This window comes from Arachis ipaensis, chromosome B1 (assembly GCF_059453495.1).
Source record: "Arachis ipaensis isolate K30076 ecotype BB chromosome B1, ASM5945349v1, whole genome shotgun sequence".
NCBI classification, from domain to species: Eukaryota; Viridiplantae; Streptophyta; class Magnoliopsida; order Fabales; family Fabaceae; genus Arachis; species Arachis ipaensis.
Genome location: NC_142436.1, coordinates 140,372,687 through 140,397,272, shown reverse-complemented (window position 1 = coordinate 140,397,272; position 24,586 = coordinate 140,372,687). Strand labels below are relative to the sequence as shown.

Sequence of the window (24,586 nt, the reverse complement as noted above, 5' to 3'; positions counted from 1 at the left end):
TATGCGACCCTACTTAGGGTTGGATTGCTTTCTATTTTGATTTAGATACAGCTAGATACTTTTTTTATAAATGCAACGATGACGTTTGATTCCATGATTCATGAAGAAGCAATCCTCCTAACAGAGCTTGAATAATCAAACGAAATTGCCTTCTATATATTAAAAAAACGATAGAGAGCACATATACATGCTGAAATTAAATGAAGCAATATATATAAGCGTCTTTTTTGTTGGTTGTCTTCTATATATTAAAGTATATTAATGGATTGACAAGTATTGAAATTGCCTTACTAGGAAACTTAGCTTATGCTTCTTCTACACAGATATTTGTGTCCTATATATATTGTAAGACACAAAACGGAATTGCTATGGTAGCAATAGCATAGTTAAATCGCACCATTTCATTCAGTTCTATTGATGGTTGCCGTGTAAAGTATAAGGGCCCCATAGAAAACGAAAAGGGTATTGAATTTGGTCATTTGGATCATTTTTTTTTGCAACGGTACTTTTAGTTATTGAATGCGTTATCTATAAGAAGGTTGGCAGGTGGGAAAGCCAATAATTCACCTATACAAGGGGAAATATCATGGGCTTGCATTAATCACCTCTCTCTATATGATTTTGTTTCTAGCTAATATGATAAGATTAACATTTCTATTGTTATTAATTCATGGATGGATCGTTGTGAATAGCCCACTCACCTTTGTCTCGTTTGATTTACATCAATAATTATTTGTCTAGATGCATGCATGACAAGTTGACAGCTACTGTTTCCTTAGCAGATACTATATGATACATATACATAACTACGTACTCTGGACTTTGGAGGAAATACCATCTTTACGTGGATGTCTGCCAAAGAAATGTTACATTTTGGGTCAAACTGAATTTGATGACTCTTGAACCTTAAGTTAGCTAGATTGAAAGCATGAAAGGACAACTTTTCTCCTTAGTTTAATTTGTATTATTAGTATTAGTATATATTTGAAACTTGAAAGTCACTAAATTAAACCTTACTACACCTACCTTGAGACAGGATATCCTAATGTACCAATAAAGTCCCCCCTCCCCCAACCAAAACATGCCATATTCAAGTAAAAAATTTTGCATATATATATATTGAATTCAAATATGCCTATAATAATAATAATAATAATAATAATAATAATAATAATAATAATAATAATAATAATAATGAAGTATTGTTAAAATTAAAGTCATATTTTTTATATTTTAGTGATATTTTTTAGCAATATTTTTTAAAATATTGTACTCATCGTAATCACTATTACATACTTGACTTTTATTAATATTTAAAAAATGTTATCAAATCATATTAAAATATTACCTATGTATATTAGTAACATTTTAACAAATGTTAAATATATATATTCTATGTTATTAAAGACTTTTTATTAACATTTTTCTAAAGATTTAATATTTAGTAAAATGTTACAAAAGATATTCTATAGTAATATTATGAGAAATGTTACAATAGACCATTCATGGTAACACACTACAAGAAAAAGCGTATTTTTTGACGGCTTGCTGTCGATATTTAAAAAAAAAATAAAAATAAAATAATAAAATCGATATCCTGGTCGTCGATTTTTTTATGATGCATTAACCCTGTCTTAATTATCATCATATTGTCGACGAACCAGGGGTTGAAAATACTTTTATTTTAAAATCGACAGACATGACGTCTATTTTTATATTTAAAATATCGACAATATTTTTGTCGATAAATTTGAACGGTCTAGATTACTTTCTAAAATCAAATAAATGGTGTGGATTTAATGTATAAAATAGACGCTAAAGGCGTTCCTTTTTTTCAAATTAAAATCAACAAATATGCTGTCAATTTTTATTGCTAATTAAAAACACAACCCCGTGTCCACTTCCCACCTCTAAGTTCAGAAACACAATTTTACCCCAAATTCCTCATTTTCTCATAAACCCTCATTTTACCCCAAATTCACCAACCCTCATTCTCCACTGTCGGTGTCACGGTTGCGCCGCCGTCACTCCGTTTGCTCGCACCGCCGTTGCGCTCTGTTGCTGCCGTTACTATGTTTGCTCGCGCCGCCGTCGCTCCGCTGCTGTCATCGCTCCTTCTCTCTGTTGCCGCCGTCGCTCCTCCTATTTTGGTCCTTTTCTGCTCTCTCAATCAAGCTTACAATAACCAGGTATCTTTTTCTGACTGTTACTGAACTCTTTTTAGAGCCAACTTCAGTTTCATTTGGAAATTTCCTATTTCAGGTGGAAACTATGACCTAATCGTAATCTCCTATTTTCTAAATTTAGAAATCATGGTCATGTTTATTCTGGTTCTATTTTATTTTAAGATCTAAGACTATGGTGTGATGTTAATGTCAGAGGTTTGGTCCTCTACGAGAATTGCGTGAGGAGGAAGGAGAAGAGGGTCACTGAGAACAATTCAAGGCCTCGTCGAATTGCTCTCTTTGTTGAGCCTTCTCCTTTTGCGTGAGTCCCCCACCTTTTTGCTGTTATTGCTTCTTCATTATGTGGATCGTTTGAAATTGAAACCCCTTTTAGTTTGTTCTATTCTAGAATTACAAAACATTGGGTTTTGGATTATTGCTATAGCTATTGAAATTGCCGTGTCAAGTGTTAACTTTGTGATTATTGGATAGCGTTTATCATTAGTCAAAAGTTATAAGTATAATTGCAAGGACTATGGCTGCCATGAAGGAGCCAAGAATCCATTTATTCCTACTCATCCTTCTTGAGATGGCTGTCAAAATCTTCTTGCTTTTATCGATGTTATCATCCACTCCATGAAGCTGCATTACATATTGCGTATATGGTTTGTTAGTATTTTGGTGACTAGTACTAAATCTTGAAATGAAATTAAGTTACCGTGTTGTGGGCATGAAGTAGTGACTAGCGTTGTTGATGCAAATCTTGGAGGATGGAGGCGCCAAGCTCCTCTGTTTCCAGCATGCTTCTCCTGCCCTCCTTTATTCTTTTAGACGACTGATTCAATCTCTCTGTAGACATCACCAGTCTTCCCTTGTGATCATTTGATGATACCTGCATGCTATCATCATTACATCATCTAATTAACTCCCAAAACAGAGCAAGAAGAATGATACCAACCGCTAATGTATCAGCCTATCCCAGTTCCAACAACTCATCATCATTATTATTAGCAGCCGATGTGATTCTTTTAAGTTCACTTTTCAAGTTGTTCAAATTAGTTTTGTATTCCCTTAACTTGACAAGAAGAGATGCCTTCATGCTTTCTTGCAAACTCCTAGCTTCAAGCTTTATTTTTCGAATCTAGATATACATTCTTTTCTGGAATGCCAATCAATCTGTACCTTTTTCTATGGCAAATATCCAATACTAGTCTAACCTTTATGTTGGAATAAAACTGCTTAAATTTAAAATTTATCATCATTCCAACTTTCTTAGATACTGCATGTTATTTCTGTTCTTATTTTTTATTTTGTTGATTTATTTCCAAATAGAAAGCTGAATATAACACTTGTGAACATAGTGAATAGCTATGACATTAAATTATTTTATTGATTTACTTGTGTGAAGGTTAATTATTTTCCTGTGCAGTGGTAAGCTTGCTGACTTGCAATTTGGGAGCATTTATTTGCTAGCTGCTGGATTCTGTCTCTTTTTGGTTGACAGATTCTTCTAAGTAACTGAGTTTATGTGGTAAAAAAATCTTTACAATTAAAATATTCGAACATAGAATTGAAGATGGGATCCATTTAGAGAGAGAGTGAGAGATTATTGGCATCAGAATTCCTTGGTCTCCCTTTTACAAATTATAGACGTTTGAAGAATTGTGGATAGATTTGAATAGCCTAGCAAGTTGATTGAGTAATGGGTATTGTCTGGGTTTATATACCAATATCTTAAATAGTTTGGGCGTAAATATGAATCCAGGATTTTGTGTGTCCTTAGCCCCTATTATACAATTTCTCACTAACTGTTCACCAAATACAAGTAGGAGCTTGCAAAAATGATCCTGGATCAGTTTTGGACTACCTCTCTGCTCATTTACATTGAAGGAACACTCAAATGGACTATGTTGCAGGCTTGCCATATCTTCATCCTTTCATTGAATTTGGAGTTTTTTCTAGGGCACATACACAGAAATACCATAGATGGTGTGTTACTAAGGATAAATAAGGTCTTGCGAGTGTTACTAGTGTGTGGATACTGTTTTGGCTCTAAAATATTATTATACAGTGTGGTATTGCATACTTGCATGTCTCAGCAAAACATGGCTGTTACACTACTGGTTCTTGATTATAAGTTAATTAATTTTGTGAATTACCATCCTTATCCTTCCCAAACGTAGTAGTTATAAACCCATGTTTAGATTATTGTAGATGTCATCCATCTGTAAAGTCCTTTATGCTTTTTGGGTAATAGAATTCCATCAGGATCACATTGGTGTCATGGTGTGTGGATATTTTCCAACTATAAAGTTTGAGAGCGAGGACGTCTAAGACAAAATATGAAGTTTATCCTTATATTTAATAACATCTTGTTACCAAATTTACTTTGGCTTCCTTATGTTCTTTAATTTTCATTTTTAGCTTTCTAATATTTAGTATAAATTTTATTTTTATATAGAAGTTTATTTTTCTAATATTTTGTATAAATTTTATTTCTATATTTAAAAGTTTATTTGTATTAATTATCTACTATTTTTCAAATAGAAAAAATAATTAAAAAATATAGCTATTAAAATCGACGTCAGTGTGGTCGCTTTTTAAATTTAAAATAGACAATAAAAAACAAAATACAGACAAAGAATATATCGACGGCAATGTTGTCGATTTTATTAAGTATTTGTCGGTATCTAAATAATTAAATCGACAGCTCTTTTGTCGATTTTATTAAGAAGGCAAAAGTTCTCAAACTCATATTATAGACGGAAATACTGTCGATTTTATTAGATTATTATCGACAGCTTAGCAAGCCGTCGATTCTATTAGAACTTTTAAAAATCGACAAGTTTAATAGCAACCACTTCCGTCGTCAATTTTGTCGTCGATTTTTAATATTATCGACAGCTTGGCCGTCGATTTTAACGATGTTTCTTGTAGTGACACTTATAGAAATGTTACAATAGATATTTTTTGTAATACTTAAAAAATTTTTACCATAGATATTTTCTGTAACACTTAGAAAAATGTTACCATAAATATTTTTTGTAACACTTAAAAAACGTTACCATAAATATTTTTTATAACACTTAGAAAATCTCACAATAAGTCTTTCTAAGAACACTTTAAAAAATATTACAATAGATCTTCATTCTATAGCAATACTCTAATATAAATGTTACAAAAGATCTTTGTTAACAACATTAGAAAAGTATTATCATTAATTTAAATAAACAAAATATTCTATACATACTCACTATACAAATTAAACCCAAAACATCTAATTTGAATGATTTTTATATACATAAGCATACTTGACTACAATTAAAAAAATTGATTAAACAGGATTACAAAATGAAAAACGTGATACATAAATGATTGAGACACTCAATTATCCATAAATAATGATTCTAAGATTAAAATGCACATCCTTCTACTGATATCTATGGGTAATTATTTAAGAAGTTACTGTTTCCAATATATATAATTAAATATGATAAACAGATTTGAGTACCTTTTTAGATCTTACTCTCAGGTTTGTACAAGCGCAAACTATATTACTACAATTAAGAAATAAGGTGTCCCTTCTCAGAAGCTACTTTTAGTATAGAATATCCTTAGTTCACACTAAATAAAGACATCAATACTAATGGTTATCAGTGGCTAAGATAAGAGGGTTGAATCTTAGCTACTTTCTCTGCTGAATATTACTTTTTCTTTCTCAAGGAAACTTAGGAGATATTTTCACTTTTGTCTCGTGGTCAACTGAGAGCCATTTTCATTTTTGTCTCTTGAGTAACAGAAACAGAAAAGTAGAAGAGAAGAAGAAATAACACCTAGATATATCCTGGTTCAGCTACAAGGTACAATGTAGCCTACATCCAGTTTCCATCACAACAATGATAGAATTTCACTATCTCTTTTTCAAGATTACAAACACCAATGCTTCCCTAGGATCTACCCAATCCTATTTGGGACAAATCCAGATTCTAAACCCAATCTGAACTTGACTAGGACTCAAACCTAGTTTTCAATAACAAAGTGCTAACCCAACTTGTAAGGGAATCCCACAGGATCATGACACAAGACATAACGATGTACAACGAAACTCTGAGACATCTTATGCCTTTTTCTCATAGTTTTAATTCACTGCCTTTTACCTCTCATTGGCTTTTTCATACAAACCTCACCATGTTTGCCTTTTACAATGAGACTCAGACAGATCCAAACTGAGAAAAAGAAAATACAAAATAAACTACATGAAGAAGAAGAACTCTAACAGCTTGAGTAGCTATGAGAGTGAATTCTGTGCTTTTCACTTACTCTCCTTGCCTTCAACCCTTAGCCGTTCACCCTTAATATAGAAGGGTGAAGCTTCCAAGGTTGAAAGAAGTTCAACCCTCATGCAGTCTTTCTTCTCCAACATCAGAGTAGCAGCGGCTTCAACAGAGAGGAGGGAGAGGACCGAGGCTGGTGCATGCATGCTCACCTCTTCTCTCTCATCCTTTTTCTTCAAGCTTCTTCAATCTTGACCATTGAACTTGACTTTGGCCCTAAGTTTTTATTCTGATCGTTGATTTCTTCTGAACCAAGATGGCTTCACGTTCTCCATTGTTACCTCTTCCATACTTGAGACCTTGAAGCTTTCTTCTTTGATCCTCAATGTAGCACAAAGGAGGAAATAAACTTTTGTTGTGTTTGATCGAAGGAACTAGCTACTGGGATGTAGCCTTCTTTTCTTTGCTTTGATTCGGCAAAAATCTTTTTGCCTTTCTTCACACCTAATCTCTGAGCTTTCCATTTTCTTTTTTCTTCTTCTTGGATAAGAGATTGATTTGACCGAAGAAAGAGAGATAAGCAAGAAGAAAGAAAAGCTTTTGGTGGAAGCTTTCAAGGGAATTAAATTGAATTTAATTCCAAGTTCCAGTAACCAAGAATGTGTATAACGTATGAAGCTTGTGGACCCTTGGTTCTTTTCTTTAATTCTTCATGGGTTTCGAAGGATTTGGGCCTCTTTGGATTTTTTTTCTCTTTTTAACATTCAACCACCTAATTTAAAACACTTTGGTATGAGGCCACCTTTGTTTGGTGATCGAGATGAGCTTTCTTTAAATGGGCTATAAAGAAAAATAATTTTCTTTCCTGCACACTAAACCAGATTCATCAAACAAACAATTTGAAACAATTTATTAAACACTTAATAATACTTTTAATAATGTTTGTTCATCATAATATTACTTTTAATAATACTTTTAATCCATGTGAATTCTCCACCAAAGACTTCCTGCTTCATCTCTGCAATATCCATCAAAATCAGATCCACTTCCCCCAAGCTACCTTTTGATTTCAATGCTTGGATTAAGAGTAAGCAATCTAATTCTATCAAAACATTGCTTAATCCTAAATTACTTATTATGATCATTGAATTTCTTATAGCATTTGCTTCTGCCGCCAGTGCTGAACATGAAGCAATTATCTCTGTTACTCCCAACAGAAGCTTTTCATCTGTGTCTCTGATCACAACCGCGGTTGCTGCCTTCCTTGTGATTGCTCTGAATGCTGCATCAACATTAGCTTTTAACCAACCCTCTGACGGTGCTCTCCAGGTAATGTGCCCCACTCTATCTCTACTGATTTTGTGTTTGTTGATTATGTCTGATTGTATGGATTTTCTGTATTCCTGTTCTCCTGTTTTGGCTTTCATGATCGTCAAATTAGAATTTACCTCCTTTTTTGGTATATTGCTCTATTTTGTGTCTTCCAAATCTCCCAGCATAAGACTGCAACTCTACTAATCATGATGTCTTGTTCTTTCCCTTCAATTTGCTTTATCTTCAAAATATTTTCTAAGAACCGATTCCCAAAAGATGAAACTGTCTCTTTTGTTGGAATGCACTGAGATTGCGCTCCAAACCAAGTAGCTTTAGTCCACAGGCATAGAAAAAGGGCGTGTTCAGTTATTTCCTCTTCCTCATGACAAATCTGACACATTGGTGTCTTAGTTAACTTCTTTTTGTGTAAATTAGAGTTTACTGGTACAACATTTTGAGAAGCTTTCCACAAAAACATTTTTAACTTTTTGTGGTACTTGTAACTCCCATATACCTTTCCATAACTCCCTCCAATCTGCTCTAGTTATTGAGCTCGAAGGCTTTTGTTGTTGTTTTCTTGCCGACACTTCCTTTCTTGCTATGTAATATCCCGATTTAATAGTGTACATCCCATCCTGTTTATATGGCCAGTATAAGAAATCTTCCCTTTCCCTCAGATTAATAGGTGTTTGAAAGATTTTTTGAATCATATGTTGGGAAAATTCTGCTTCAATCTTAGCTCTATTCCACTCTTCTCCTCTTATTATTAGCTCACATACCCTCCTATTCATGTTGCCCGTCCTATCACTGCTTTTTGTCATGCCTGCAATCCAATTATCTTTTCCTTTTACTATTTTTCTCCATTTTTCACACACCATTTGCCATTTCTTCTAAAAAAATCTCTCCCAATTAAGAGGCTTTTCCACACCCATGATGCTCGCTTTTGAACTTGCGCATCCCAAAAGTCCGAGTTGGAAAAATATATGGATTTTAAAATTTTTATCCACAATGCTTCTGGAACCTTAATCATCCTCCAAGCTTGCTTCGCTAGGTGGACAATATTTTGACATTGAAAATCTTTAAATTCTAACCCACTTTTCAGCTTGCACTTGCTAATGGTTTCCTAATCCTTCCAATGTATGCCTCGGTCTCTACCTGGTGCTACCCACTAAAAGCGGGTAATTCTTGCACTTAGTCTTTGACAGAAATTGTTGGGAAACATGATCACATTCATAGCATATGTCGGGATAGCTTGTATCACTGACTTTATTAAAACCTCCTTACCTGCTTGATTCAAAAGTTTTTCCTTCCAGTCATCCATCTTGTTCATAACTCTCTCTTCAATCCATCCTAGAGCCCTGCTTTTTTATCTTCCCCACTGAGCTGGGAGGCCCAAATATTTTCCCGGATTATCTCAAGCTGACATTCCCAAGACTTCCTCTATGCTTACCCTTACTTGTATTGGAACCTATCTTTCGTAGGTGATCCCTGATTTTTTCACATTGATCTTTTGACCTGACACTTCCATATATTCATTTAGTATAAGTATTTTCTGGTAGATTTCCTCTTCTTTTGCTTCATCCAAAATAATACAATCATCTGCAAAAAGGAGACGAGTGAGAATTGGAGCTCCTGGTCTGATTTTGAACCCCGAGATTCAGCCTCTCTATGTGCTTCTTCCATGAGGATGGAGAAAATCTCAACAACTAATATGAATAGGTATGGTGATAAAGGATCACCTTGTCTAAGTCCTCTTTGCGGATACACCTTTTCTGTTAAATTTTCGTTCACTTTAAATCTATAATTTGTATTCTTAACACACATCATCACTAGTTGCACCTACTCTTTTTGGAACCCAAAAGCTAGAAGGACTCTAAAAATCCCACTCCAAGTGGTCGTAGGCCTTTTTCATGTCTAGCTTGATTGCCAAATTTCCTGAAGCTTCTTTTTCTTTCTTTTCTAAATTGTGATATGCTTCTTGAACTATAACTATGTTATCCTGAATTTGTCTCCTGCCCATAAAAGCACTTTGAATAGGTGAAATTAGCATGTTGAGCCATTTTCTTAACCTCATGACCATGATTTTTGCAATGATTTTGTAAATATAATTGCAACAACTTATCGGTCTCAAATGATTAAGGCTCTCTAATTGCTTGATTTTTGGAATTAAGACCACAGTAGTTTCTCCCATACTCTCTGGTAATCTTTTGTTCACGAAAAAATCTTTGACCATATCTCCAACTTCCTTGCTTATGTCGTCCCAGTGCTTTTGAAAGAAAGGTTCATTTAATCCATCAGGTCCCGGTACTCTAAGAGCTCCTATACTGAAGGCAGCCTCCCTTATCTTACTGTCCTTAATTTCTTCCATTAAATCAACATTGATTTCTCGTGTGACCCTATTCGGAATCTTGCTTATGCACCCTTGCCAATATGTTCTGGTTGAAGTTTTAAATATATTTCCAAAATGCTCCTCAATCATCCTCATAATATCCTTCTTCACAAATCCAATTACCATCCTTATTTTTCAATCTTTCTATTCTGTTTCTATCTCGCCTCTGAATGGTGGTTGCATGAAAAAAGAAAGTGTTTTTATCACCCCACCTGAGCTACTTCAGTCTTGCCCTTTGTCCCCAAAATTTTTCTTCTTGCTTCCAAAGATTGGCTATTCTTGATTTTATTTCAATAATCTACTCCTGCTGTCTTTCTGATAGATCCGAATCTTGTAGTTTCTGCAATATGGTGCTTAGATTGGCAATCTCTTTGTCCAATCTTGAGAAGATTTTTTTGCTCCATTTCTTCAATTCTTGTGTGCAGTTCTTTATTTTTCTGCTAATTTCTGCCATGCTTCTTCACTTTCTGTTGGCTTGTTCCACCCTCTTCTTACAATATCCCCGCATTCTTCATGGTCCTCCTAATATGCTTCATATTTGAAAAATATGTTGCTCTTCTTCCTTAGTTCTAGCATTATAATAATAGGACTGTGATCTGAACTTATAGCTGGTAAAGCAATTAGGGTAGCATGTTGGAACATTCTTCTCCATTCCCAGTTTGTCATAGCTCGATCTATCCTTTCTCTTGTAATGAAATCATTTCTTGGGTTGCTGTATCAAGTATATCTTCCTCCTTTTAATTCTAAATCCATGAGAGCATAAGCATTAATTAGCTTTTTAAATTCAATGATTTGGCTACTTGGTTTTGGGTGAAGGCCAATTTTTTCTTTTTGGTTCAAAATATTGTTGAAATTTCCAATAAAAACCTGAGGCTTTTGTTGGTCATCTTTTCTGGAAATGAGCTCACTCCATAGCTGTCTCCTTCTATAAAAATAGGGTCTTCATATACAAAATTACAATACCATTTATTCTCTTTTTTATCCTTAACATGCATTAAAATAAAATTGATACTCCAGGAATATATGATAATATCCAAACTTTCTTTCCAAAATAAGCAAAGACCTCCGGACAAACTCGGAGTTCTATGCAAAACATTTTATCAAAATGAAGCTTCTTCCTAAGTTTGTTTACATACATTTCCTTTGCTCTTGTTTCCATTAAGAAGACAGTGGCTGGTTTAATCTGTTTGCACAGATTTTTTAATTCTGAAACTGTCGCGGGAGCTATTAACCAGCGACAGTTCCAATTGATTATACTTATGGGTGAGGGTGGGATATGATAAGGCCCGCCTCCTCAGCCTTTATGCCTTCCATAGTTTCTTTAATTCCTTGCGCATCTTGCACTTTTTGACCTTTACCTGAAATTATTGGGACCATTTTACTCTTCTTCCTTACTCCCTGAAACTATGCCGAATTCTCCCATTCTTTGGTAATGTCTTCTATTATTTGCATATGTACCTCTTCTTCCCTTCCTCTTTTTAGTCTTAAAGTATTACATAATCTTTGGGCCAAATCAATCTCATACTGGTATGCTACTGTCATAACTTGGTTGTTGTTGACTTTCTCCTCTTCATCATCTGCAAGTTCAACAATATAAAACCATCCGTCTTTAGCCTTGTGGATTTGTTTCCAATTTTTCTCCTTTACGTCTTCCTGGCTGCATTGTCTCTGGAACTTCTCAACATAATCGAACTTGATTCTCTTTTGAATGCCTTCTATATTTATTTTGTTCAACTCCATTTGCTGCTCTTCCTCTGCCTTCTCCCCTTATTGCCTCTTTAGCAGCTGTCCAGGAATTAAATCATGCTCTTCCTCCTATGGGCCATTTTCTGATAAAAATATGGCCTTGTTAATTTTTTAGGATGCATCATCCTGCTTGCTTAGTGACACTTCATCCTGCCTTTCAAGCCCATCTATTTTTTCTTAATTTTTTTTTTGTGAAAAATTCTCTACTTCTTTACCTTTATCCAAATACTCGTGCTCCTGTATACTTAAAGCCTTTTTCTTATGGGTTACTTGCATGGATTCAACTTCTTTCTCTTTTGGTTTCAAAGTTTGGAAATGACCTTTTGAAGCTGGCCCAATCTCCTTCTCATTAATCACTTTCTCACTCTCCTCTTCTACTAATATTATTCCAATAACACTTTTTTTATCTTTTTTTTTTCTTCCTCCATATTATGGCCATCACAATTTTCAAGACATTGTGTATCTTCTTCCCTGCTCATTTCTTTTATCTCCATCTGTTGTTGGAACCTTCTAGTTGCATGTAGGTCTGCTTCTGTGTCTCTAGCTTCTGCAGTATCTACCTACTCTTGGATAGGCCTACATTCTCTTCCTCCTTTCATTACCCACTCTCTATTTCATGTATTTTTTCCACGCGCCACCCATAAAATCGGTTATGAAATTTTAATTCCATTGTCTTTTTGCCTGATTCCAGCTTTTTCAGCTAATGAAGAAATCGACTTGAGTTCCGAAACTGAAAGATCTGGCCCATATCTTGGTAAGTTTGAGTTGTGAATAGCCATTGCCGTCTCCTCTCTATAGCTTCTCCTATCATGACCTATCCTTCCACAATTATAGCAATAATCATATAACCTTTCATATTTAAATGATGCCCAAGAATAGCTGCCATTATTTCTCTTGTACCAAAACCCTGTTTTCAATTGCTTCAACGCATTCACCTCCACTCTGACTCTCAGAAAGTTTCTAAGCAAATTCTCGTCAACATAAGGATCTTCAACTTCTAATAGTTTTCTTAGAGAAGCTCCTATCTTTTCAGCATTACTTTTGTTCAACTTTTCCATGGGAAAGGCATGAACTTGGACCCAGATAGCAATGAAGTTATAACATACCTTTTCGAATGAAAGTTCTGGCCTCCACCATTGCAAGCTAAGTATATGTTCGTCCACCCTCCATGGCCCTTCTCCATGAATTTTTATGGTATATTCTTCATGCTTGAAGTTGAACAAATATGTATTTGCGCCCATGCTTGAGATAATCAAACCTTGAGGCTCTCTCCACATTCTCTTGATTGATTTTTTCACAGTAACCTTGTTTACATTCTTCTCTATCAAAATTCTTCCAACCAACTTTTTTTTATCTGATGTTCACTGACATCCTGGTCTCCATCAAGGTGAAGAACTTCTCTACCAATACTACCATGAGTTTAAAATGTTGACTAGCTATACTTAGAACTTAGACTCAGAAATGTGTGATTGTTTCAGTTGGTGATGTTATGATTTTCTCTTTTTTCCTTTAACAGAGCTCTGTTATCAAAGATAAACAAATTTTCATTCAAAGTAGTTGCTCTAGCTATCTAGAGAAATTAGCTCTTCCTCCAAGAGAAAAGATCCTCTTTTTCTCCGTGAACTGTTGGATTTACAGCTTCAAAAACGAAGAAAGGCTTCCACTCCACACTTACCTTTTTGTCCTCTCTTATTTGCTTTAATAGTTGGTGGTTAGCCCGATTTATTGTGGGCTTTAGTTATCTTTTTAAAACAGAAAAATGATCATTGTTTTTGAAAGCAAAATGATTAAATTTCTTAAACGTGTTGCACCCAAAAAAAAAAGTTGTTTAACGTAAAACGAGATTAAAGAAATCAAACAACAATATACCCAAAAAAAAAAAAAAGATGTCGTTGCTACTGAATTTAGGTCTAAGATAAGTTGAGTTGACATATGACATGCACCCCATTTGCCATTTGTACTGTACCAAATGATACATCTCATGCGTTTTAAGACATTTTTTCCTCGTGGGGTTGTTTTTGGAGGCCTAATTAATATAAATATGTCTTGAGTGGTGCAATTAAGATTTCTTTTTCTAGTAGTCACATTTTTGGGTGTCCTATTGAATAAAAAAGTTATCTTATCACCTTTGAAACTTTTTGTCTACCAGAGAGTCTGAAACCTTGTCTGGTTAATGCTCACGGAAAAGAAAATAACTAGTGTTCCAATAAGAGACGGGCTCAAATGTCCAGCATGTTAATTGCCAGTGTGAGTGTGAGTGTAACGGCACTTGTTCTCCGGGCTCTGCCTATGACACCCATCATCAAATTTACTAAGTAGAATGGACCTAATGTCTTACACCTCTGAGTAACAACATAAAATAATTGAGACAAAATAATAATAATAATAATAATAATAATAATAATAATAATAATAATAATAAGAATGGACCCAAGAACTAACATCAAAGCCTGGCTCCCTTGACCAAAAAAAAAAAAAAAAAAGCCTGGCTCCTGATTCTCATTCACCAAGATATCATCTAATCACTGTTTACATTGGCATTAGGCGGTGTTCCATTCCCTGTTCAGTAGAGATCTAGCTGTTTCTACTCCATTATCCTTTGAACATTTTCTTTTGAAACTATAACTAACTAATTAAGTTAGTTGCAAATTCAGGAACTAATAGCTCACAAAAGTGCTTGAATTATCAGTTTGGTTAATATCCCCTGTTGCTAAGTGGATTGGTCTTACCAAAGCTATAGTGATACTATACTGCTTCTTTAACTGATCAATGCCAAACTTTTGACGAATAAGCAACATCCTTCTTTGCTGCTGCTTTTTCTTCTTATTTTTTAGTATATTAGTTTATAATTAAACAATAATAACATAATATAAAGTAGCAAAAAATAAATAATTATATAAAAAAATAAATATAATTATATATTTAGACCGCATATCAAAATTAAACTCTACAAAAAATAACGTGGATGAAAATATCAATTAATTATATTAAAAAATTGCAAGTTAAAAATGGTGTCATGTTTCAATGGAGAATCAAACCCCAGGATTAAGAAGAAAAATAATTCAATTTCACGAAACCAAGTAGAAATTCTACGCTCTTAGCTCATTCATTTTACTTTAACATAAGAACCCCAACTTGGCGCCACGGCTGTTATCACGGTTGTTATTCAATCCTTCGAAACAATTCATTCAGATTTTTTTTGTCTCCACACTTACGGATCTGATCTGAACCGAACCCGAATCATGGTGTCCGCATCCGACGGCCTTCCAGTTCCAGATCGGTGCGGACCCATCGCCACCCGTTCCGCCTCCTTCAACGGTCTTTATTCCTCCTCATCCCCCCTTACCCCCCGGAGCCGCCAATCGTCGCCGGTTCACTCGTCGAGGGTGGGCCCCAGTCACCCCTTAAGTTGCCGCAGAAGCAGATCCCAATTTCCATGGTACCGATGGAAACGCCTCAAAGTAGTTATGGCACTTGTTGCTTTGCTAGGTTCCTTATTCCTTGTGAACTGGATTATGCTCGCAAGGCTTCAACATGACGCACCAAATCTTCCTGTTTCTAAATCTGCTGCCAAGTTATCCATCCGTTCCTCTGTTTCCCTTTCAGTTTCGGTTCAGGTGCTTTGTTTCTTCCATTCATAAATAGTATATTGTTATCCTCATATTGTACTCACCGTTAATATAGTATATATGCATTGATAGTTGGTAGATAAACATGTTGCTCTAATTTTATATGCTATATATAGAATAGTTGGGATATTAATATAACTTAATTTCATGGCTGCTGGATGATTTTGTTGTGTTTCTAAGTGTTGGTCATTATTTTTTGCTGATGCTTACAGGGTAAAGGGAACAAGTCTGGAAAAGGGAAAAAACCACACAAGGGATATCAAAGGATGCTGGCTTTGGCTGCCCATGCCTTGGCAGAGGTAAAGCCATAGAGTTTATAGAATGATTTCTAATTGTTTTGGATTTCTCTCTGGTGCATGTTTGTGTAAGTATTTCTGATTTAGTTTTCATATGGGACAGGATAAACGAGAACCAAAGGATTTGTGGCAGGAACCTTTGGCTCCTGCATCTACTTGGAGACCTTGTTCTGATCTGCGTAATTGGGAACCTAATGGTATGTGTGCTAGAACTTAGAACTGCAGCACTTTGTATGTCGGAAAGTGAGTACAAACAAGATTTCCTTGTGTCATGAACTCACACTCTGCTATCCTTTAATGTACTCTCCCAGAAGGAAAGAATGGATACATTTTTGTTACTGCAAATGGTGGGATCAATCAACAGCGGGTTGCTGTAAGTATTCTTTGTTAGACTGCTATGTTTTTATGCTTACTGCATCTTTGAATTTGGGTTTTGTTTGATTTGAAAGTGTTTTTTCTTTTTAATGGATTAACTCAGCATAAATGATCAATTTGGTTCGCCACAGGTTTGCAATGCTGTTGTTGTGGCACGATTACTAAATTCAACTTTGGTCATTCCCAAATTTATGTACAGTAGTGTATGGAGAGATGTGAGGTGATGTTCTGTCTATCTTTTTCCTTCCTCATCCTCTTCATAGTTTGACTAACACAATATAGGGCATGTTTGGTTTGTGTTTCATTTTCATTTCCATTTTCAGTATTCTTTTAGGATTTTATGAAGAAAAGAAAGATTTTATTGTTTTCACAGTGAATCTTCTTTTTCCCCACAAAAATACTAAAAACATAATACACTGGAAATGCAAACCAAACAAGCCCCTAATTTCTCTCGAAATATTTAGTTGCTAGACCAAATGCTTAGTAAAAACTCTGATGATTACTGGGATGTTATAATATGAAAGTGAATTTTTTATGATTGTTGTAGCTGAATAAAACCTGTGATTCTAATACATAGCTACAAGTTATATGAAAAATTCAGGGGGATAGGTTAGCTGGTTAGGCATATGGGTTAGCAATTCACTAACTACTGCCTTTTTTATCCCATATTTTTGGAAGGGAAACTACCATGGTAAAATTTCTAGTTTTAGCATTTATTCTACTTTATTTTTATATTCACATTTGCTGTCCATGGGTATTCTCTTATGACGTTTCGAATTTGTAAGTGTAACTTATGATCTCTTATTTCATAATTTCATAGTCAATTCAGCGATATCTATCAGGAGGAGCATTTTATTAACTACTTGACTCCTGATATTCGGATAGTGCGTGAACTTCCCAAGGAACTGCAGTCTTTGGACTTGGAGGCAATTGGTAGTGTTGTAAGTAACTTTCCTACTTCAGCAGACTATAAGAGTATAAGTACACTCAAATATATTGGCTCTGTATGTTCTTAATTGTGGGAATGCTTTTTCAGGTGACAGATGTTGACATGGTAAAGGAGGCAAAGCCTAGCTTTTACTTGAAAAACATCCTACCTATTATACTTAAGAATCAAGTTGTTCACTTTGTTGGATTTGGGAATCGCCTTGCATTTGACCCAATACCATTTGAACTTCAGGTAAATGTCATTTGATGCTTAGATATTACAATCAAATTGCCAGGTTCTGGCAGATATGCCTCTATTATTGTCTTTCTTAAATTTCAAGCCCTAGTGTGCTATTCCTAATCGGGAAATTCATATAGAGACTTCGTTGCAGATGTAACTTTCATGCCCTGCAATTTGTTCCCAGAATACAAAAAACTGGTGCTTTGCTTCTTAAAAGATTACGCAAACATGAAGGTCTTATTGGACCGTTGGACCGTTATCTTCTTGGTCCATTTGCAGAATCAGTTGAGGAAAATGGAAATAATGTCAAGAAAGCATCAAAATACCTAGCTATACATCTCAGATTTGAAATTGACATGGTTTCCCATTCTTTATGTGAATTTGGGGGAGGTGAAGAAGAGAGGAAAGAATTGGACGCATATCGTGAAATTCATTTCCCTGCATTGGCACAGTTGAAGAGGACTACAAAGTATGTGTCACTATAATCTTAATCATGTGAAATTCTCCCCATAGACAGAAATTTTATTTTTGATAAAGAAAAAGCCTTACTCTTGGAACTTGTTTGACCTCAATAATTTAAATATTCTATGCAGATTGCCTTCTCCCTCAGAGCTCAGGGCCGAAGGCCTATGTCCTTTGACACCGGAAGAAGCAGTCCTTATGCTTGCTGGTCTTGGTTTCAACCGCAAGACACATGTATTTGTAGCTGGATCTAATTTATATGGAGGTCGCTCGCGGTTGGTTGCTTTGACCAGCTTGTACCCTAAATTAGTCACTAAGGAGAACTTACTTTCTGCTGCCGAACTTGAACCCTTTGCAAATTATTCATCTCAGGTGAGTATCCATTTATGTTTTTATTCTATTTGATCCTTAGCTTCATTTGAGCGTGCATAGCAATGTGTGCATGCGTGCATGTGCATGTGGATATGAAAACACAACATCATAAGAGGAACATTGGGTCTTTTTTGGCTTTACTGTTACTCTTTTGATGAATAACAAGAAACGATATCTATTGTAGTTAGCAGCACTGGACTTCATAGGATGCACTGCTTCTGATGCATTTGCCATGACCGATTCGGGTAGTCAGTTGTCATCTTTGGTGTCCGGGTATCGAATATATTATGGAGGAGGAAGAATGCCAACAATACGTCCTAATAAGCGCAGGCTTGCTAGTATATTCATGAAGAACTCTACCATAGAATGGCGAGTGTTTGAACAGAGAATGAGGAAAGCAATTAGACAAACTAAGCATGTACAGACAAGGCCCAAGGCTAGAAGTGTTTACAGATATCCTAGGTGTAAAGAATGTATGTGCAGGACAGATTGATTCATTTGTTTTAGCTTGGTTTAATTGCCCATTGCAATTTTATACATTCTTTTTCATTTATTCTACTAGTTAGTTATTTTTCTTTACTAATTTGGTTAGGCTGCTCCATGTTATAGCTACACTGTACCATAACTTAGCATGGGATTGATCTCTGACAAATAGTAACCATTGTCATATACGATTCTTTCAAGCTCTTTTTGCTCCAAAGATTTTGTTGCTAAAAGCCGAATATTTAACAATAGTTAGGGCTGGGTTATCTTGTCACTTAAGGTTATCTTGGAACTAATACAACCGAACTCCTTTGAATCTTGCAGGCTCGGGCTTAGAGTCTAAAGAACAAATTAGGAGTTATTCTATACATTTAAGTATTTTTGCATGTAATTATTATGGAAAAATATTAGGTGACCAGTATTTTTTTTCTCTTACATTTGTCTTGCATGGTAACCAACACCAGCCAACTTCTCATAATTGTTGACCCCTAGCATTCCTCACTTTTATGCGACCATGTCAGAGTTAAACTGACTAAAACCCAGTTGCATAACAAAAGGTGGCTGTTTTGCTAGGTAGTGTGATTTTCAATATATTAAAGAAGGTAAAACTGACAACGTTATTCTTACAATGTGATTCAAATTTCCTGTCAAAACAATTTCACCAAAGCTGAAATTTGTCATGGTTGCGTAAACATTGAGTCGAATGTTCAGATCTTGTGTTCCTTGCGGACTTATAGTAAACCAAGCTGGAGACAGATCGACGGTAGTTCCAAATGGAGGCATAACAGTGGCCAAATATGTCTCCGTTTTGTTCCCCACATTGATGAAAGTTCTTCGCATAGAAGCTGAGCCTTTCAGTGCAGATATTGTTACCGAAGGAAGGTTTAGATCATATGGATCGGAAAATGATTGGTTGCAAGGTACCCCTATGGTAGCAAGTATTGTATCCTGGCCAATGTTGGGCAAAGAGCATAAGAAGCTGACATAGTCTGCAAACTCTGTTTTAAGAAGAGTAAACATTATTCATGTTGTTAGCAGGTAAAAGAACCAAGCTGATCAAGCATTCAATTCAAGTGTGTGGCTCTTCTACTTTACTAGTACGTATACCTGATGGCAGAACCAAGCCTGGATCATTGGCACGGTTAGGGTTGACAATGCCTGCCCCACATTCAAAGGGAGTGGAGGGATGCAAGGTGCCTATGGGATAGCTTTCTGCCATTATATTCTCTCCAAGATTATCAAACTTTGTGCTGGTTGTGGTTATTGCAGATGCTATCATAGATGGAGTCCATGATGGATTATATTGCTTGATTAGTGCTGCGATTCCAGCTACATGAGGTGTGGCCATGCTGGTACCGGATAATATTGCAAATTCATGCCCTATATGTGTTATAACAGAAGAGTTACAACAGAAACTAAGATTTGTGATTGAATAGAGTTGGCTAAATAGATCAGACGACGCTATGATATCGATGTGTACCTCTCAGCATGGGATTCGAGACACTCATGGGGCTATAGGCTGCCCATATTTGGTCCCCTGGAGCAAGAACATCAGGTTTAAGTACATCAGCAAGACTTTTTCTATTGTCACTGATATCCGGACCCCTTGAAGAAAATAAACTAACAACCGGCGATCGCTCCGTGAAAGATGCTACTCTTCCTTCCCCTATAGCTGCCATGGCATCAGATTCTATGAAATTTCCTCTCTCATCCCTCTTGGTATGTTCTTCATAATATTGTGATATAACCTACATTTAGGAGCAATCGTTTATTCAGTTAATGGAAGCCTTGTTTCAGTTAGAATACAAAATGATGACTAATTAGTTCTTTTTTATACCTTGGCATCATCTACACGAGAGATCAATATGGAAGGAAGAGCAAAAGGATATGCCTGAGGTTTGTAACTACCATATCTTGGATTTGCAACATAGATAAAACCTGAGAATCCTAGAGTCCTTGCCGTATCAACAATGGCAGCAAAAGAGGAGGTTCCAGTATAGAATCCATATGAACAGGTACAGATAACTATCCTTGCAAACACCAAGTTTGGATCGAAAACTTCTGGATGCTGGCACTCTTCTATATATTCCGGAGAGTGTTGGAATGTTCCATTTTTTTTTAATGCATCCTTGGCTAACACCAGCTTTTGTAAAACTTTTCCATTTCCAAAACCTGGCCCTGAAGAGGTAATTAAATAAAGAAGCTCAAACAAAAGGAGCATTATGCTCTTGGAACATTGCGTTTGGGAACCTAAGCGGCATTACCTGATAGGCTAGCACCATCTAGAACTTGGCCATTTCCAAGAAGAAGATGAGCAGGGTAGGTTCTGTCAGTGGTGGAAGCGCCAACCCCCATGGCCCAGGGACTAAAAGAGACCACAGTTGAAGGATATGGACCCTTGTTCCCTGCAGCTTGGACCACAAAAACTCCTGCTTTCCTTGCAAATAACATGGCAACCTCAAACATGTTTAAGAAGGTTAATGTGCCATCTGGTGGTGGTTCATCTGGTCCCACAGAGACTGTTAAGATATCCACCCTATCACTCACAGCCTGCATATGTATATATATTTATATAAATCAATCAAACAATTAGGTATTCAAAAATTAATTATTTGACAATGTATGTGCAAAAATTACTTGATCCATAGCTGCAACAACATCTGCAAGAGTTGACCCGCTTGGATATGCAGCCTTATAAACCGCAATCCTACAATGCAAAAAAAAAAAAAAAAAAAAAAAGCAATCAATTTTACATAATATAGCAAAGGTAAAAACTCGGTATAGTTAACTTTATGTGAAGTTCACAGTGCACCTGAGTATTCACCTATAGCAAAACCAGTAAAAATATCTATCTGAAAATATGTCATACTCAAGGCAAGGAACCGATAATAAAAAATACCTGACCTTGCACGAGGTGCCATACCGCTAGCTTTCCCATAGAAGACACCGTTCACAACAACGGGAACACCACGATTTCCAGCAGCAATAGAGGCAACATGACTGAAATCATCAAAAGTAACAATCATAATTCATACATCTTAGAAGATAAGTTGAGGTGAGTAGCAGAATGGATTACCTGCCATGTCCTTCAGCATCAAAGGGTGAAAGGATGTCGACAGAAGCATTAAGGTTGACCGCAGCTTGGGCACCAGCAGAGAAGAACTTGGCAGACACAATCTTGCCATTGCAAGAAGAAGCAGGGAAGAAGGGACCGAACTGACACTCAGCGGATGAGAAAGAAGAGAGGTTAGAGGTGAAAGGGTGCAAGTTGGGATCGTAAGCGAAGCTAGGGTGGGTAGGGTTGATGCCGCTGTCAACAAAACCAATGACAACGCCGTCGCCGGCGTGTGCAGGTCCTCCAAGCTGCGTCCAAATACCAGTGGGTAAGCTTAGAAACTGGGGAGTGTGGGTTGTCATAAGCTTGGCTCCATTGTCTCTCTGTACAAGCTTCACTCCGGCCAAGTTTCTCAGCCTCGTCGCCTGGGATCGGCTCGTGTGCACGGAAAACCCATTGAACATGTGTTTGAAGCTGTGGAGCTTCTTGTAGCTTCCATTTTCCAGAGCGCTTTGTAGAATTTCATCGTGTTTTGCTTCTGCTTCCGCGCCCAAACTATTTTATCAATAAAAGTAAGACAACACTTTCTTTTTCACGTATTTTTATCTAATTTTTTTAATTTCATAATTTACTAATATATTTTTAAATATTATTCACCAAAATAATAAATTTTACTGGCCTCTAACATTTTTCTAAAAATAAAGAGTAAATAGTTATTTTTACACTCCAAAAATATGTTAAATGAGTTTAAAATCTAATACTCTTCATTGTTTGATAAATAAATTATTTTTTTTAAATTTAGTATTTACATTTGATAAATTAATTTAAAAATAATTTTAGTGTACAAATAGCATTTTTTTTTTAATTTATCAAAACACAAAACAAAATGTTACTTCTTCAAATTAAAAAACTTTACAAACTAAGTCAAGTCGATCAGTTATTAACATTTTATGAAATTAATATGTAATTGTTAAAATAATTTTTTATGTAATACTTTTTTATAAAAGCACGAATCTTAGCTATTTTAATTTTCCTTATCGTTTTTGGAAAATTGCTTTTGCAATTTCTAAATATGACACTTATTAGATAAAACCCTGATAATAACAAATTTTTAAATCATTTTAGGTGTACATTAAATTAGATATTAATATAAAATATATATTAAAATATAAAATATATATATAAATTAATTAAACTATATATATTTATGTAAATATATTGTGCCTATAGTATTTTTTTAATCTTTAAATAAGATTGATTATTGATTTCTTTGGTAATTAATACTGACTATACTGTCAGGTCAATGGAAATTAATGTTCATAATAACTAAAAGTTATTAATGTATTTTGTGATTCAAGTAATTTACGATTAGAGATTTTTTTATGATAAGAAAATTAGAAAGAATAATAAAATACAAATATGATTTAGTTTAAGAAAGTTAAGATATCTTAAGTAATGCTAAATATAGTTTTTTATTATATAAATAAAGTCAGAAAGAATAATAAAAATGCAAATATGCTTTAATTAATGAAAATTAAGAGATTAAGATATCAAATTAAGTGATTTTTCTTTTATGATAAAATGTAGAGAGAATAATAAATGCTAGTTGAACAAGTAATGGTTAGCATCACCGAAATACAAATATGCTTTAATTAGAGAAAATTAAAAGATTCAGATATATTGCAATAAGTAATGCTAAATAGAATTTATTTTCTTTTGTTATAATCAATTAACTTGTCATCAGAAACATGTGACAAATTTTTTAGAAATAACTGAAAAATATAGCGGGAAAAAATCATAAATATATTCACTATAATTTGGCTGGCATTTTAACTAGGAATTTTGATTGAACGGCATTTCATTAAAAAGGAAAAGTATAGGTAAACAATGAAAATATTAAATAATATAAACAATAGATATACTGGATGTTCATTTTACTAGTGTACGGATGGTTATTTTAAAATTAAAATTTAGAAAATTAATTTAAAGGTATAGTGTGTTTTTATTTGATTGGTGGCTGTTCATATTGTTCAACAAAATCATTATCTCCCTAGCATTTCCCCATTAAAAAAAGTGCAAAACAGCGATACACAAAATAATGAAACGAAACTTATTGGTGAGTTTATACATGGGTGAATACGAATTTAGAAAAGTAGAAGTTTTTCATTTCGGTGTTATGATGATGAATTAATGATCTGAAATAACTTGACTGAAGATTTTAGAAGAAAAAAAATTTGCAAATGAACATGATTTCTGCTGTATAAATGAGACATTATAATAAATCGGACTATGAACAAAGAGTATAAATTAATTAAACCAAAGTCTCTACTATGAACTAATTAACCTGTTGGGATCAATTGTTGTTGAATCTTGACTATGAGAACCTTTTTGGAAAGCAATTCCATCTCCTTCCAATAGAACCAAGTATATGTGTCTCTCTTCATCATCATGAAAACAAGTAATGGAAATCACAAAGATTGAAATGAAAATACTCATCATCAGTAGTAGTGTTAGTGATGATGGTAAAACCATGGAGGTAACACTGCTCCCTTTAGACATTGTTGAGGCGAAGAAAAAAAAGAAAGATTTGTTGAAGAGTTGATGGTAATAACGATTCTTATATATAGAGATGCAAAGCAAGGATATATAATAGCCTCACTGATAACGTGAACGAATTCTAAAATTTGGCATATTTTAAGGTAATTTATATCATTTCTTAGTGCTAGCTTTACCAAGCAATTGCATGAGTCTATTAATAAAAAATGCATGTCATCTCACGCGAAGATGAATCCTTCCCTCGCAAAACAAGCAATACTAAAACCCGTAGAAAATTCTGTTACTTTTTTTTTTTTTGGACC

General features: G+C 34.9%; 3 protein-coding genes, 1 long non-coding RNA gene and 1 pseudogene across 4 annotated transcripts; 2 read left to right on the top strand and 3 right to left on the bottom strand.

The window, feature by feature from the left end:
- The first annotated feature begins 1,903 nt into the window (after positions 1 to 1,903).
- On the top strand, positions 1,904 to 4,548 carry LOC148578617 (uncharacterized). The gene is made up of 3 exons (XR_015902512.1): positions 1,904 to 2,189; positions 2,380 to 2,487; positions 3,595 to 4,548. It is a non-coding gene; the product is annotated as an uncharacterized LOC148578617 (long non-coding RNA).
- LOC107613075 (vesicle transport v-SNARE 12-like) lies at positions 2,667 to 3,424 on the bottom strand (annotated as a pseudogene).
- Positions 4,549 to 12,538: 7,990 nt separating the features above from the next.
- On the bottom strand, positions 12,539 to 13,129 carry LOC107613088 (uncharacterized). The gene has a single exon (XM_016314943.1). It carries the CDS (start codon positions 13,127 to 13,129, stop codon positions 12,539 to 12,541), a length of 591 nt encoding a protein of 196 aa, XP_016170429.1.
- Positions 13,130 to 14,903: 1,774 nt separating this feature from the next.
- Positions 14,904 to 18,890, top strand: LOC107636467 (O-fucosyltransferase 15). Its single transcript, XM_016339975.3, has 10 exons — positions 14,904 to 15,505; positions 15,730 to 15,816; positions 15,917 to 16,010; positions 16,125 to 16,186; positions 16,320 to 16,408; positions 17,009 to 17,129; positions 17,225 to 17,368; positions 17,494 to 17,825; positions 17,950 to 18,190; positions 18,375 to 18,890. Exons 1-10 carry the CDS (start codon positions 15,131 to 15,133, stop codon positions 18,681 to 18,683), a joined length of 1,854 nt encoding a protein of 617 aa, XP_016195461.1. The 5' UTR covers positions 14,904 to 15,130; the 3' UTR covers positions 18,684 to 18,890.
- Positions 18,891 to 19,176: 286 nt separating this feature from the next.
- On the bottom strand, positions 19,177 to 24,291 carry ALE1 (PA-domain containing subtilase family protein). Its single transcript, XM_016339967.3, has 9 exons — positions 24,073 to 24,291; positions 21,750 to 22,283; positions 21,578 to 21,673; positions 21,311 to 21,380; positions 20,938 to 21,223; positions 20,511 to 20,851; positions 20,154 to 20,421; positions 19,781 to 20,053; positions 19,177 to 19,671 (listed from the first exon to the last, which is right to left on the bottom strand). The coding sequence occupies exons 1-9, from the start codon at positions 24,285 to 24,287 to the stop codon at positions 19,259 to 19,261; spliced, it is 2,496 nt and encodes an 831-aa protein (XP_016195453.1). The 5' UTR covers positions 24,288 to 24,291; the 3' UTR covers positions 19,177 to 19,258.
- Between the last annotated feature and the right edge of the window lie 295 nt (positions 24,292 to 24,586).